This window comes from Gasterosteus aculeatus, chromosome 16 (assembly GCF_964276395.1).
Source record: "Gasterosteus aculeatus chromosome 16, fGasAcu3.hap1.1, whole genome shotgun sequence".
NCBI lineage: Eukaryota > Metazoa > Chordata > Actinopteri > Perciformes > Gasterosteidae > Gasterosteus > Gasterosteus aculeatus.
In genome coordinates this window covers 2,507,120-2,523,236 of record NC_135704.1, presented here as the reverse complement: position 1 = coordinate 2,523,236, position 16,117 = coordinate 2,507,120, and the positions used below count along the sequence as shown (strand labels likewise).

General features: G+C 45.5%; 1 protein-coding gene across 5 annotated transcripts in view; it reads left to right on the top strand.

Moving 5' to 3' along the window:
- The first annotated feature begins 3,919 nt into the window (after positions 1-3,919).
- col6a3 (collagen, type VI, alpha 3) overlaps positions 3,920-16,117 on the top strand; it is a 55,968-nt gene continuing 43,770 nt past the window's right edge. For 4 of the 5 annotated variants that reach the window (XM_078090673.1, XM_078090671.1, XM_078090668.1 and 1 more), the window contains exons 1-3: positions 3,921-4,302; positions 12,468-12,581; positions 15,199-15,795. In XM_078090673.1, the coding sequence (XP_077946799.1) occupies positions 12,497-12,581; positions 15,199-15,795 (682 nt within the window). In that variant the 5' untranslated portion in view covers positions 3,921-4,302; positions 12,468-12,496. Of the gene's footprint in view, positions 4,303-12,467; positions 12,582-15,198; positions 15,796-16,117 lie in introns of all 5 variants that reach the window. The other variant, XM_078090670.1, reaches the window with a different exon arrangement.

The following is a 16,117-nucleotide window of genomic DNA, read 5'->3' as shown; positions in this document are numbered from 1 at the left end:
TTATGTACATGTTCTCATGGTGCCTCATTTATTTATTTTTGATCCCCTCAATGAAGCATAGCAAAGTTCAGCCAAGCACACTCTTCACACTCATTCATTCACAAATCTCACCTTCTCTCTGCAGCTGTTAAAACTGCTCTGCTCTTCCCAATCCTTGAACCCTTCATTCATCACAGGTTTAATCATCTTCATGTATTGATATATTTGAGGTATTAGATGGAAGTGGGGTACAAACTGCTTTATAAATAATAAACTATGATCTCAGTGTTGGGAAAATAATGGGGTTGAGTCCCTTGTTGAACTTTCCCACAATTGGCCTGGTGTCTAAGAAGCTGATCTTCAGCAGTTAATGTGATGAATTGTTTCCTGTACAAATTTCTCACAACACAGCATTTGGATTGGACAACAAACATTAGCATTTACAAGGCCGAATACTACACTTCAAATGTGCTGAAGAGCATACACAAAAAAAAATCACGTATGAATCATCAGAAATTCTTTTGTTACTTAAATAAAATATTCTGATTTTGCTCGCCACCATTGTAAACTTGTCCTGGTACTCTTAATTCTACCCTTGTGAAAGACCTATAATGTATTTATACTCTGATAAAGAACATATATAAAGTCTATGAGGGGAAATTACTGATTCAACACACAAAGTTGCCCTCAAACAACAAAACGCCTCTGAGGCAGCCTGGCCTCCATTGCCTCGCTAAGCAATTACTCAGCATTTTTCTTTAGCCGAATGGAGCCCATAATCTAGCCACTTATTCAAATCAGGACTCAACAGAAGCCTTTAGATAAGTTCCACATTCAATTTGATTCCTCAGCTTGCTGTCCAGATGTGATCGCTGTATCCCGCTTCAGGAAATGAACAGTAGCTGGAGTAGTTGGGTTTTGGTTGTCCAATCTTCTTTGCTTGCTTACAGCGCAGATTTGACTATTGAGTCACGCCGAAAACGTTAGAACTCACATGAGTCTTTGTAATTTGTCACTTTCTTTAACCTGACCTTGCTAAGCTGAGGTTTACTTTATGTACTAATACACTGCATGAAGCACCTCAACATCTTTGTGTATAAGTCCTTAAATCTTTGTTTCACGTTTTCACGAGTCATTGGGAGGCCACATGAGCCACAATATACCCTCTTCATGAATATGAAAACCACAGAGAAGATCTGACTGTGGCTTTGTGTTTCATATGTTGCTGATCAGTCCAGTGTGATTACTGTTAGTAATGCGTTGGATTAAAACTGACTTGGGGCTGTGGATGGCTGATGCACCTCATACTTGTCACATGACGCCGTACACAAATTCACAAGATATCTAGGTCAGAGGAAAGGCAGATCACCTCACAAGGCAGGTGGCTTTGATTTAAAGTCCCTGCAGACCTCTGGTGTAACTTGAACCTGGCCTCCTCTGTTGACATATTAGGTACTCACTTTTGCATAGAATGCTGACTTTAAATAAGTCATGCTACCAAGAGCATGCGGAGGATTTACCGTTCACTCAGAACGGAATTGATGTGCAGTGAATGTAAGGCCTTTCATTCAGTGATCCTCATTGGCGCAGCCTGCATGTTACCTAACTAAAACTACAAAACTACCTAGCCAGTGTTGTTTTCCATAAACTGCTTTTTGAGAGTGTTGTCACGTTGTTGCTCAGCTTTTTATTCACTATGCCATCTTCCTTGGCTACCTTAAAATAGTATATATTTTTACTGAATTGTGTTTAAAAACATCATATTTTTAAGAAAGTTATTAGAAGAAAAGTCTATTTTCCCGGTATTCATTTGTTCAGTGGAACACTGGCCGGACCTAAAAGGAGGCTCAGAGTTACAAGTGCCCTTTGTGGTGTGAAAGAAAACCGGACGAAACGGATTTAATGGCGTTAGGGTGAGAGAGCGTTTACAACATGCTGCTACGTTCATGCTGAATTGTTCATGAAGGAATCAAGGGAAAGATTGAAGGACAACTAAATACAGTTGCTAGTGCAATGATGCTACACTGATTCTCCCTGTGGGCTCATCGGGACACGCGTGTATGCTTGTGTTGGGTTATGGCTGAACGGGGGCAGCATTAAAAAGGTTGCTCAGGTTATTAATACTTTCCTCATCAGGCACGGCCAGAACCATCTCCACCCATTTACTTGATCATGGTGCGGTGGAAAGTGTGTTGGTGGAATCAACACGTGCATTTCCCTCAAACTGGCCAGTGAACAGTTTGTTCCTAAAGGTAATGTCTTGAGTGAGAGCGGATTGAATACTCCACTTGTTTGGAGAGGAGTCTCATACTTGTATTTGCGACCAGAATGAACAAAGAGCGTGTTTACACGGTTTTACGGGGCGTAGTGACACATTTCCTTTGCTTTTCATAATCCCCACATACTGTAGAAACCTGGTAACATGACAGCTGCACCCAAAACATCATCTGGATGCTGAAAAAAAGACTCTGAGCAGAGAGTTTCTCACTTTTCCTGTGAGAGATACGTGTTTTGTAGAAGCTGGCAGTTATTGATGAAAGAAGAAACAAGAGTAAAGGAAGCTTAAAAGAGCATCGCTGGAAACAATTTGACCTTTACCCCACACACATGAAGTCACCTCAGTGGAATGCACCAGAAAGCTTTACCACAGATGTCAGCTCCACCTTCACTTGACATCTTAGGTAACTGTAAATAAAGGCTGTGAGCGTGAACACAGGTATCACCCAATGATAATGTGTGTAGTCCTTGTCATAGAGTAACTGTTTCAGATTTTGATGGCTTTTGATGGTTTACAACCTTACTGAAAACTCTGTGGCAATAGATGGTTTAAACGTTTCCTCAATCTTGTATTTAGATACAGTTTATCTGCCCTCTTTTCCTTTTCATCTTTACTAGAAAACTAGATGAATACGTTACATTACATTAAAGAGTTAATCATCCGGTACAATGGAATGATCTAGCTGCTTATCTCAGAACAGATGGCAGCTTGCAACTCAATGAATATTACAATAGTGGTTGCCATGGCACCGACACAACAGTGCTGTGATTTGCTGGAAATGTTGGTGGTGTAATGACCTACAGACAAAAGAACATGGGCCAGCGTTATAAACATTTCCATATGGTACTTTGAAGATATACTGTATTAATGTAGAGACGGTTCTGTGGCTAAGAAGTCCCTTTGCTTGAGCATAAACTGCTGTCAATTGGTTTCACAGCAAGCCGACCTGTGGGAACAAAGTCTTTTAGAGCTCACTGGCAGAAGAATGCTGCAGCAGTCCTCCCTTTATTTGGCCTGGACTCCAACAGCAGAGTGCTGCTGAAGGTTCTTTCCTGCTGACATGTAGTGCATTGTTACATTTATTGAGCTTACACCGCCTGCCTAAATACACAGTTTCTCAAGAACAAGTTACACGCCTTTTTCCTCATGCTCTTTCTAACTAGGTCCATGTAGTTTGCAACGTATGACTGTGTGAGAGATTGAAACAATAAAACCGGCTGAACACATGTTGGAGAAGTACATTCATGGCAACGCGCCATTCCTCCACAGCGTTCCCATTGTCAACCGTTGCCAACATCTTCTTTGGTGGTGGAGATTTGGGTTTGTTATATTTGGTGAGACGTGTTTGCAAGAATGGCCCATAGTGTGTTCATGCATAATGTTTGTCTGATTTTGGATTAACGTGATGTTAATGGACGCATGTTGGAATCAGCCTTTAATTTTCCATCCTTAAAGAGAAACTTTCGTGACTTAATTACTTAACCAAAGAGGGATAATTATCCAAAGCATGTTGCTTCTTAGGAGTTGTTTTAATCTAGCACATTTCTAAATGTCAGAAAAAAGGGAGGGAGATGTAGGAGAAAATCCCTCTCCAGATGGATGACATCATCCTTCCCACTGCTCACATCCAGACCAAACAGGGTTATGTGTCTGGTTTTCATTTACTTCATCCCCCTTCCCTCCTTTTTTATTTTCCCCTCTCTTTAAACAGAGTGGGAGGAGGAAGAGAGGAGGAGGCAGATCTCCAGAAGTTTAGAAGTTTGTCCCATCCAAGCCTTGAACCCTGCACTCTTCTCTGGCTCAAAACCGGGAGAGCGTCCGTCTCTTTCAGTCAACCATTTCCTCCCTTCAATAAGGAGCCCTGTTTCATCTCGAATCAGTGACCTTATCACAGCTTTGTTCAGCGTCTTCCTCCGGGAGGAGCTGAAGGAAGCCAGCGGGGGGGTTTTGTCCAGAGGATAAATCCCAACGGTTCAACTTTAAATAACTGATAAAAAACATTTCTACAAAACCCAAAAAGTGGAGTACTGCAACTTCAGCTCAGGGTAAGTTTCAATTCTCTGTTGTTCTCAATCTGATTGATTTGTACTCATGCATGCAGGATTTTTTGAGTTATCTAACACTGACTTTGATTTCACTGTGTGTTGATTATAGAGTTTATAGTCCCAACTTGTAAGTTTATGCTGGGTGTCATAATCACAGGGTTGCAGGGTTTTTGGCTTATGGGTCACAAATATCAGACCGCGTGCGTTTCTCAGCAAGGCTGAAACCTGTACTTAAGTGGTGAGAGTGCTTTAAGGTCAGAAGGTGAGCCACAATCAGGGCAAAAAACCCTCAACTATGTCATGAACCGTGCATGTGTGTGTGGAATGTGTGTAAGTGCGTGTGAGCGCTCTTTTCTTCACTCAAAACCTTAAACTTTACACAATGCATGACTGTCAACCGCTATTTTGATCTCCTGCAGAGTTGTTGAATAATTGAGGAAGGGTTGGACTTGCGGACCTGCTAGGAGTTAAATTGCAAAAAATAATTCCAATATGAATCTTTGAACATCTTTCTGTAGTAAAACGCCTATTTTGTGTAATTACCACATTATATAATGCAACAGATGATTTAGGTCTCTTATAAAAACCTTCTACATTATGTGATGTGTTAAATCAAGCGACAAGACGTGTCAGTCATCTCTCAACATTTAATTTGTCTGCACGTTATTACTATTCTGGATTGATAAATCAACCCTAAATAGGGAATCTGTTGATAACTCTGAAGTTGCATCTCCACACCTCCATGTAAGCTTTATAGAGGAGCAGTTGGACGGTTACATGTTTCCACTGCAGCATTGGCCCTAAAACCACACCCTCTCTGAAGCGCGGGAGTGGAAAAGTGTGAAGAGAGCATTTTCCACACTGCTGGCCAGAAGAACCAGGAGAACCAGGAGAGCCGGGGTGGGGGGGTTAGATAGTGTGGGCTGCAGTTTAGTGAGCATTCAATCTCGCACTTCTTCATTACGACTGTTCAAGTAGTGATTGGGGAATGTAATATTTCATTTTGTGCAGGTTTGATGTGCAAAGTCAGTATTATTAAATTTGATTGGAAATATCTCTGCTATTTTCGAGTTTCTTTATGTTTGCACTACTGTAATTCACAGACGTAGAGCTTTGTCTTTGTTCAAAAGCAAAATGAGACATGAGACAAACAGCAAGATAATGAGGAATTTTATTTATTATTTATTTCGGATATACAATTTACTTCTGCATTAGTGGGGTTTATAACTACGGCACTTCCTCCAGCTTTTAGTCCTCTTAACATGATGCAGCACAGATGTATGAAGGGTTGGAACATTTTTCAGGTCCAGTCTCAATTTGGAACCTCGATCCAAGGGAACAACCATCTATAACTGGCTGGGATGTGAATGGAGAGAGAGTTGATTCACCCTGCATTGCTTGGAGAGAGCACATAGCTGTAGGTGGTGAGGATCAAGCATACCTTTTTGTCATCTTTGACTAGTGGTCATTTTGAATTCAGTTGATTGGTCATGACCACAGGTCCGCAAGCTAAAAGGCTAATCAAATGACAAGCAGCTATGAACAATGAATTTGCCCGACTAAGTAACCTCCGCCAGCTTCTAACGACACGTTGCTGAAAATCTCAGTGCGCTTCTCTCCCGTCCAAACCCAAAAGTGGCCCATTCAGCACTTGAACTCAGCCTGCAGCAGTTTGGCCGTGAGGCTTGAACACACATCTGCTCGGTGACAGACAGACTAATACACAGCAGCTGTGTGGAATTGGCCACCCGCCCTTCCCATTTTATCATTGATCCTTCTCTCATCTGTGCCACACATGTCACGCTGCACCTTTCCAGCTCAGGGGCGTATGGGTCCGCACTGATTGATCCGCATGGAGGCTGACCAGCACTAAGTCACACAGTGTGGATGTGTGAGAGCTATTTTCTCCCCTGACACCAGTGAGCGGCACTGTAGAGTTGTCTCAGAGTCAGCAGCTGCATTACAGTGAAGAAATGACTCACGTCCCTCTTGTCTTACTTATTTTACTGATCTTGTATATTGAAGTTACTCAACCATTTGCAAAGAAATTGTCACGGTGTGGTTCACTTCCTGTCTTATTTTGTCGTTTTCTGCCACTCGTGTCCCCGGGTAACTTCACTTCCTGCCTTGTCTCGTCATCCCCTGTGTTCGTCTAATAGTTTCCACCTGTGTTCCAATCACCTGCACCTCCCTTGTGTATTTAAGCCGTGTGTCTCCTGTGTCACTTGTCGCGTCATTGTCTTTAGCCACGCATGTCCTGTCTTTGTCTTGGATACCCATAGTTCATGCCTGTGTGTTTTTGCCCCCTTGGATTTTTGACCATTGACTATTAAAGTCCCTTTTGTTTTGAACTCTGCGTTTGAGTCCTGCCTTCCACCCGCAACCCTGACAGAATGACGCGACCAAGAAAGGACTCAGCAGAGTTTTTTCCCTTGGACGAGTTCAGGGGAACCCGTCTGGCAATGGGCGGTCCAAGGAGTCTCCAGCGGGCTGCCCGTAGTGGGGGAACGGTCCTCCCGGGGGTTCCAGCTGGGTACTTGTACTACTCCGTCTCCCCATCTGGAGCCCTCAGTAGGCATCTGGGTCACCATCCGCCGCCCCCCACATGGTCCCCAGAGGAGGAGACCATTTCGTGGTCGTCTGGCGGCGATTCGCACTGGGAGCGGGTAATGGACCTTGCGGTCCGACTACAGGCCACCTATGCTCCCCACGCTCGGCCGCAGCGCACTATGTCCAGCGCTGGGCCGCAGCGACGTCCCGACCCCGCTCGGTCGCAGCGCAAGATGTCCAGCGCTGGGCCGCAGCGACGTCCCGACCCCGCTCGGTCGCAGCGCAAGATGTCCCGCGCTGGGCCGCAGCAGATTCCCGTCCCGGCCTCCCGACCCAAGCCCCCGACCCCCGAGCCAGTGCCACGATCCATGCCCCCGACCCCCGAGCCAGTGCCACGATCCATGCCCCCGACCCCCGAGCCAGTGCCACGATCCATGTCCCCGACCCCCGAGCCAGCGCCACGATCCATGCCCCCGGTACCAGCACCACGTTCCATGCCCCCGACCCGACCAGTTCCGGCGCCACGTTCCATGCCCCCGACCCGACCAGTACCGGCCCCACGTTCCATGCCCCCGACCCGACCAGTACCGGCCCCACGTTCCATGCCCCCGACCCGACCAGTACCGGCCCCACGTTCCATGCCCCCGACCCGACCAGTACCGGCCCCACGTTCCATGCCCCCGACGCCCCCAGTCCCCGCTCCGAGACTCAAACTCCCTCCCTCCCATCCCATGGTCCTCTCCCACCCTCCCGTCGGTGATTTGAGGGCCGTCTGGGATCCGGCCCTTGAGGGGGGGGCTATGGGGTGGGTTATGGGGGGGGCTGAGCCGCCGCCGACTACGGAGGTGTTCCGTGTCCCCGAGCTGGAGCCGACTACGGAGGTGTTCCCTGTCCCCGAGCTGGAGCCGACTACGGAGGTGTTCCCTGTCCCCGAGCTGGAGCCGACTACGGAGGTGTTCCCTGTCCCCGAGCTGGAGCCGACTACGGAGGTGTTCCCTGTCCCCGAGCTGGAGCCGACTACGGAGGTGTTCCCTGTCCCCGAGCTGGAGCCGACTACGGAGGTGTTCCCTGTCCCCGAGCTGGAGCCGACTACGGAGGTGTTCCCTGTCCCCGAGCTGGAGCCGACTACGGAGGTGTTCCCTGTCCCCGAGCTGGAGCCGACTACGGAGGTGTTCCCTGTCCCCGAGCTGGAGCCGACTACGGAGGTGTTCCCTGTCCCCGAGCTGGAGCCGACTACGGAGGTGTTCCCTGTCCCCGAGCTGGAGCCGACTACGGAGGTGTTCCCTGTCCCCGAGCTGGAGCCGACTACGGAGGTGTTCCCTGTCCCCGAGCTGGAGCCGACTACGGAGGTGTTCCCTGTCCCCGAGCTGGAGCCGACTACGGAGGTGTTCCCTGTCCCCGAGCTGGAGCCGACTACGGAGGTGTTCCCTGTCCCCGAGCTGGAGCCGACTACGGAGGTGTTCCCTGTCCCCGAGCTGGAGCCGACTACGGAGGTGTTCCCTGTCCCCGAGCTGGAGCCGACTACGGAGGTGTTCCCTGTCCCCGAGCTGGAGCCGACTACGGAGGTGTTCCCTGTCCCCGAGCTGGAGCCGACTACGGAGGTGTTCCCTGTCCCCGAGCTGGAGCCGACTACGGAGGTGTTCCCTGTCCCCGAGCTGGAGCCGACTACGGAGGTGTTCCCTGTCCCCGAGCTGCCGACGGCGACAACCGCGGAGGTGTTCCCTGTCCCCGAGCTGCCGACGGCGACAACCGCGGAGGTGTTCTGTGTCCCCGAGCTGCCGACGGCGACAACCGCGGAGGTGTTCCGTGTCCCCGAGCTGCCGACGGCGACAACCGCGGAGGTGTTCCGTGTCCCCGAGCTGCCGCCGCCGACAACCGCGGAGGTGTTCCGTGTCCCCGAGCTGCCGCCGCCGACAACCGCGGAGGTGTTCCGTGTCCCCGAGCTGCCGCCGCCGACAACCGCGGAGGTGTTCCGTGTCCCCGAGCTGCCGCCGCCGACCCCGGAGGTTTCCCGTGTCCCCGAGCCTGCCATTCTAGAGACGTTCCGTGCCCTGCAGTCGCCGCTCCGGAGCCGGCTTGGTGACCACCCGCCGGGCCGACCCCCAGAGGCTCCCCGCTCGTCTGGCCACCCGCCGGGCCGACCCCCAGAGGCTCCCCGCTCGTCTGGCCACCCGCCGGGCCGCCCGCCAGAGTTTCCCGGGTGGTCCGACCAACGTCTCTGGTTTCCCTCCCCCCCACCCCTTGTTTTGCTCTAGTGTGAGCCGCCTGGAAGTCGGTCCTTGAGGGGGGGGTACTGTCACGGTGTGGTTCACTTCCTGTCTTATTTTGTCGTTTTCTGCCACTCGTGTCCCCGGGTAACTTCACTTCCTGCCTTGTCTCGTCATCCCCTGTGTTCGTCTAATAGTTTCCACCTGTGTTCCAATCACCTGCACCTCCCTTGTGTATTTAAGCCGTGTGTCTCCTGTGTCACTTGTCGCGTCATTGTCTTTAGCCACGCATGTCCTGTCTTTGTCTTGGATACCCATAGTTCATGCCTGTGTGTTTTTGCCCCCTTGGATTTTTGACCATTGACTATTAAAGTCCCTTTTGTTTTGAACTCTGCGTTTGAGTCCTGCCTTCCACCCGCAACCCTGACAGAAATTTTGTACGTAGAAATGAAAAGACGTCTTGAGGATATCTTGGGGCTTTTCATCATGAAGGAATGTTGTTGACAGTATATAATGTACTCTGTCGCAGTCCATAATCAAGTGTTAAAGGAGCCAAAAGTTGAACCAGTTTGACTAAATATTCAGCACATCATCATCTTACCACATAACAATAAGCAGTGAGACTCTTCCTAATGTATGCAGTACTGTAAGAAACAACCATCCTAGCGAAAACATGTTTCTTCTCAAAACATAATTTGTTATGCATTTGATGAAATCTGAAGAAAGGAATAACTGATGACAGTGACTTTTTAAGAACGTAACAGTTGATCTGCATATTGAGTCAAATGAAAAAAGGTTGACGGAAAACAAAAATGAGAGAGCGCTATTTTGGTTAAACCTGTTGAGTTGGGTTAGAAAATGTAAAATGTAGTTGAAGTCTTTTTCGACCAGTGTGAAAATGAATCAACCCTTTGATGTACACAAGGACATGCACTTTTTATTTTCATTAGGTGACCATGTGGGCTTGGCTTGGTCTTGCTGGTGTCACATGCGAGTATTAACTGATTAGCTGATATCTGTCACCAGCGGTGTTGTAGACTTTGTGCTGCATTCTGAGTTTGTGAGTGTGTTTATGCATGTGCATGTTTATGTGTGTGTGTGTGTGTGTGTGGTCTTTGCTGAAAATGTTTGTGTGAGGTCCAGCTGCATCGCGCTTCAGAGTGCTCGTTGCGGTGGTTGTGTTGCTCTGCGAATGCAAACTGACAGTGTTAGCGATAAGTAATACAGCTGAGCAGCATATTTGCAGGGTGTTATAGTCATTGCATAACATAAACTGCACCGTGCTCAAACACTGAGCTCTCTGTCATATATATATATATATATATATATATATATATATATATATATATATACCAGAGGGGCACACAATTGGACATCAGCAGGAGAAAAAGACAAGCCCACAAACAGATCATAACACTCATTCATGTTATGTGTAAACCGTCCTGATGTTACCTTTATATGGCCGTCTCCCCTCTGCTCACTGGTCCAGGCATGCAGCATGACAGATGCGGCGACCACAAGTCTTTAGCTTCTTGTTACGCCCGTGTCCTAGATTTTGAAATGACCCCCTTTGGTCCCCCTTAATGTTGGTAGTAGCAAGGAATAGACTACTAGTTGAATGCATGCATTAAGACACTACACACGGGGTTTGGGTCAGCAGGGATGGCAGTTTTGAAGTTAGATCCACAGTTTATACGCTGTGCACGGCATGTGGTTGAGTTAGTGAGTGAGAGTAAAAGTGACTCAAGTTTTTTGGTTAGAATAAGATCACAAACAATAGAGCTATTGAGTTCCTTATTATGCAAGAAGGATGTTGGAGTTCATGTTATTTGGGCTCAAACTTAATAATCCTTTTGGGAGGCTGTGAGGGTTTGCGATTCATACCAGAGAGTATAAAAAATAGGAAATGAAGGCACGCAGCCAATGTTAACACCTCAGATAAACTCAATGCACACAACCTGCTCAGCACCAAAACCTATGACAGATAACTAGGTGGTGAACATAGCAAGCTGTTTCCCTCGTGAAGGTGTTAAAGACTAAATGGTCGCCATTAAAATACTTGGAGACAATGTTTTTTTGTTTCCTAAACATAACGTGAAATTGGTTCCATTCTGGCAACACGTAGTTTCAACATGTTGGGTTTCTATGAAGGTTTATAAAAACACAAATATACCTGCATATGTTTCACCACTGAGTTGATGTACTGTTAATGGGTCATTTAGTTTTGCTGTGGGAAACATTGACACTTTGTGTAAAACAATTCTGTCGTTTAATATTTTTAGTCTTTAGAAACTTTTTTGTATTTAACTGAATGGCCGAATAGTCCCAGAGTCGTTTTAGTTCAGATCATTTTGACAATCAAAGGACACACACAGCAAGTGTAAACGGACCAACCAACCCACGCCTGCAGTGTTGCATTGAGTAAGACAGCCATGTGTTTATAATGAACTATTACTTACTATTTGTCTTGCCTTGTGACGTGAATTTATGTTCCATTATATACATTCATGATAAAAGATGTTTCATGTGGATTTCATTCTTATTCTAGGCTTTTATACTATGATATACCTACATTTTCCACAAGAGGGCAGTGGTTGTTTTTAGTGTTCCCATAGGTGTGCCTCACTATCCATGGTACCATCCTTGATCAGCATAAATGCACTATTTAAATGCATTATTTCCAATGAAGAAGTAAATCTTGAATGACCTAAATACCACTTTTTTTTTACAGTACACTTAACATAGTTGCCATTTGTGCTGAGCCTTTAATGTTTCACTGCCAGCAGGCTCGGAGACTTTTAAAGAGACCACCCTCCATCATTAGTCAAAAAGTAAGTTCTTTGGGCATATGCCCTGTGCGCTGTCTAAGGCTACTTCCTTTTTAAGGACCTTTTTGTTGTATTTTCATCTTTTTACCCCTGTGTAAACATCTCTGCTTAAGTGGGATCAAATGTAATTGCTCTGGCTGCTCTGCTGTTTTTGCTGAGTTCATCTCAAATAGTTATATTCATGATTCTTTTGTTGTATTGAAACAGCAGCATTTCTTGTCAGATTCAATGGCTGTTTTAAAACTTGGGCTGCCTCATGTGAAAAGTGCTCAGCCCTGCAGAACTAGGACATAGTGGTGCCCATTAGGAAATATCATATTGGTACATACACAGACAAAAAGGGGTGGCAGGAGACGTGTGGTGTGTCAAAGATTAGATGTTGCAAAATAATATTGAATGAAGTGTTGTTTATTATATTTATGGCAGTGTAGCAAAGCGTAGGGAATGCTTCATAAAAAAATAAAAATAGCCCAAAATACTCGCTGTATGTCAATATCGGACATTCAAAACACTGTCGCTTTTACTTCAACGTTTTAATGTATCTGGCCTTTATTAATATACTTTTTTTCTGGTTTCACAGATTTCCCTCAGCTGTTTAGTTGAGCGAAGATGAGGAGGCATCGGTTGTTACCGCTATGTGCCCTCCTGGGCGTCCTGTGTGCAGGGCTCCTCCCTAACCTTGAAGCTCAGGAAGGTAAGTCAAATTTAGTTCACCTCGGCCGTCGTCAGCAGGGTGTGCTTACTGTACAGATGATTGTTAATGTAACATTAATGTTATTTTCAGTTTTTGTGGAATATAATCTATAGATGCCCAGGTTAGATGACATCCTATGAAACACTGAAGGGTTTTTGGTTTTTGTGAGAATTGGTGGTAAACTGGCTATTTATTGATTATTAATCATGGTTATTATTTCTACAAATCTGAACTCAAAATCTGCAAAACAGTGGACAAAAGGAGTGTTGGACTACCAGTCAGAGGATTTTCATAGAGCAAGCAGAATGACGCTGTCAAACTTCTACTTCGTTGCACTCTGGAGCAGCTAGTGCACCAATACAATGTTTGTATCATCAAGCATCTTGTTCCCTTTGTCCTCCCAACACTCTTTCAAAGACTGTGCACAAGGGTTGGAAGCTGATATCCACTTTTTAGTGGACTCATCTCAAAGTGTGGGCAAAGAGATCTTTGAGCATGTAAGACAATTTCTGTACAGCTTGGTGCAATCACTTCAGCAGGCTGGGGGGGACAGGTTTAAATTTGCCCCTGTGCACATCAAGTCATTGCCGTACCATGGCGGGTGCACCCGCACTGGCCTGGGCTTCCTTATTTGTACACACATGACCACTGTCCCAGGCAGCCGCGGGTGACCCAGGCGGTGGTGCTGATGGACGGGCGTCCCCAGGACGACGTGGCCGAGCCGGCTCAAGTGCTGTGGTTGGCAGGCGTGGAGGCGTTTGCAGTCGGGGTTGAGGATGCGGTTGACTTGGAGCTGAGGGAGATGGATAGCGAGCCCCATGACATTCATGTATTCAGTGTAGACACTTAACCCCGTTTGAGCGGTATAATCCAGGATTTAGTGGGGGGGCTTTGCGACGCAGGGACCGGGTCAGGGGGTGGTCCTGTGTTAAACGAGGCCCCCGGGGCTGGAGGAGTGAAAGGTAAAGAAATGGGACCAGTGTCACTACCATACTAATGTCTTTGTGGTCAGGATGAAGCTGCGGCCTTTGCTGCCCTGACTGGATTTGATTAACAAAATCAAGTAATTTTTTAACCACAATAACACTCATCACTGTCCAACTGCAAGATTAACACCACTTGTTTTGTCTTACCACCTTTAATGCTCCCTTGATGCTTTAAAAATCACCGTAAGATCTGCATGTGATAGATCTCTCTAGTATCTTGTGCAAATTAGGAACAAAAATGTCTGTAGGTTGAGAGAAGGCTATTAAAAAGTGTATATATATATATTCTATATATAGAATATTCTGTCCCAGGCGTCTTTACAATTTGTAGGGATTGGAGTTCTATGTTTGCAAACTTTTAGTTTAAGACACTATTTGTTATAGGCATCTATAAATGAGATGGCACAATACAGACAGCAATTGAAAAACATTTTAAAATCCAGATATCGACACCGGAGACAAACATTTGTTCACAAAATCCTTCAAGAAGAAAAAGGACTTGATACTTTACCTTTTAAGTTATCTCGAAACATCTATGAGCTTTTGACAATAGCTAACCGTGCACCAATGCTTATGTGTCTTGCATTTTGGTTTGTTTTATCAGGCACAATGTCTATCTGTGTTTAATATGTGCAATATTCTTTATTTGAAACAGAGATGAACCTGCTTGGACTTATCCTTGTCCTGCAGAAGTACTTTGAGAATATTTTCATGTACAGAAATTACATATACTAATACAAGATAAGTTACTACAAGTCACTGCAAATTTAAAATGAATTTTAACTATCACAATTATACAAGTAGTATTCATTTTACATTGAAACCACATGTAATATATTCTCAAAGTACTGTAAGCTTACAGGCTCCAAGGATATGCCACAGGGTCATAACTGGTCACGTCATCTGAAGTCCGTAACAAGAGTCTGCATGGGATGGCTGAACTCAATGAAGATTTTGCAAGGGACACATGGGACTAAGTTAACAAGGGCCTTTGTAAAGGCTTATGATGAAAACAGCTTAATGTTTTGCTAGCATTGTCTGCTCCCATGACCCTTAGTTTAACAGTTATTTTGTAGACGATATTTTACTTTTTTGATCCGTTTATTTTTAAAAGTGTAGCCACATTCACACCAAATTACATTCATTATAACAATATATTCTTACACAACTCTTTCCCCCATATGCCTCAAAAAGTTACATTTGATATCACAGAATTCCATTTCAGATATGTTTTTGTGAAATTAAAATATTTTTTCTAAATTGCTATTGTTGACCATAAAAGATGTGGTTAATAAACTGCTTGAATCTCATATCAATGGTTAGTATTAATACTGACTATTATCATTCCTAATCGACAATTCCCCTTATACATTCAACAAAATCACACAATAAATTACAACAAACACCACCAAACTAATTACATGAGCTCTATAAAATCTCCTTGGTTCAGCCTACATGCAGCATGATGTTTGATTTACTTGTTCACTTTCAATGTAACTTGACACATGCAAGATGATATGCAAACACAGGATCTTTGACTGGATTCTTTGTTTCTATCTCACCATGTTGACACTTTCACAAGTTCCATTGTGTTTTGTTCTCTCTCTCTCTCTCTCTCTCCCCCCTTAAAGCTCAAGAATCAGCTGACCTAGTACTCTTAATTGATGGATCACAGAACATTGGAGCAGCAAACTTCCCCTTTGTGCGTGATTTGGCTTTGAGAATCATTGAGGGCCTTGATGTGGGCAGGGACACTGTTCGGGTGGCCTTGATTCTATACAGTGGCAACCCGCAGATAATGTTCAATCTAAATAGCTATGACAGGAAATCATCGGTCCTGGAGGCGGTGAAGGGCCTGGCCTACTCAGGGGGTGATGAGTCTAACCTGGGGCTGGCCTTGGAGGAAGTGGCCAACAGCCTGTTGAGCCAAACAACTGGGGGCCGGGCAGAGGAGGGTGTTCCCCAGATGTTGGTAGTTGTAAGTGCTGGGCCATCCACTGATGATATTGGTGCCGGTGACCAAGCCCTTAAGGAAACTGGTGTTATCACATTCGGCGTGACAATTGGTGACACTGCCACTGCTGATCTGGAAGCGGTTGCTACGGATAAAAGTTTTGTCCTGTTGGCCCCTGATGTCAGTGCATTGGCGAGCATTCATGACGAGCTCCTCCCATTCATTAACGGAGTGGTCCAGCGCACCATTATAGTAGAGACTCAGTTCACAGAAGGTATGTAAATTCTCTGTAAAAGTTGGCAATATGGGGACTTAGAAATCAAATGTTGTAAAGAGTTCATATTGAATGTAGCGGGTAAGGTAAGATGATTCCCGAATCACATCACATACTATATGCCCATGACAGAGCTTGTTGTCATTAAAACTTCTACGATCCAAGTATAGGATGCCAAATGCTTGCACTTTACTTTGAATATTATGTTTGGTCCTCACACTGAGAAAAAGTTATAACAACGAAATTCCTTTCCATATGCAGTCCAAAAAGATTTTTGAAAAGTGCTGATATTAGCTAAAATAGATATTAGGTAAAGGTATTC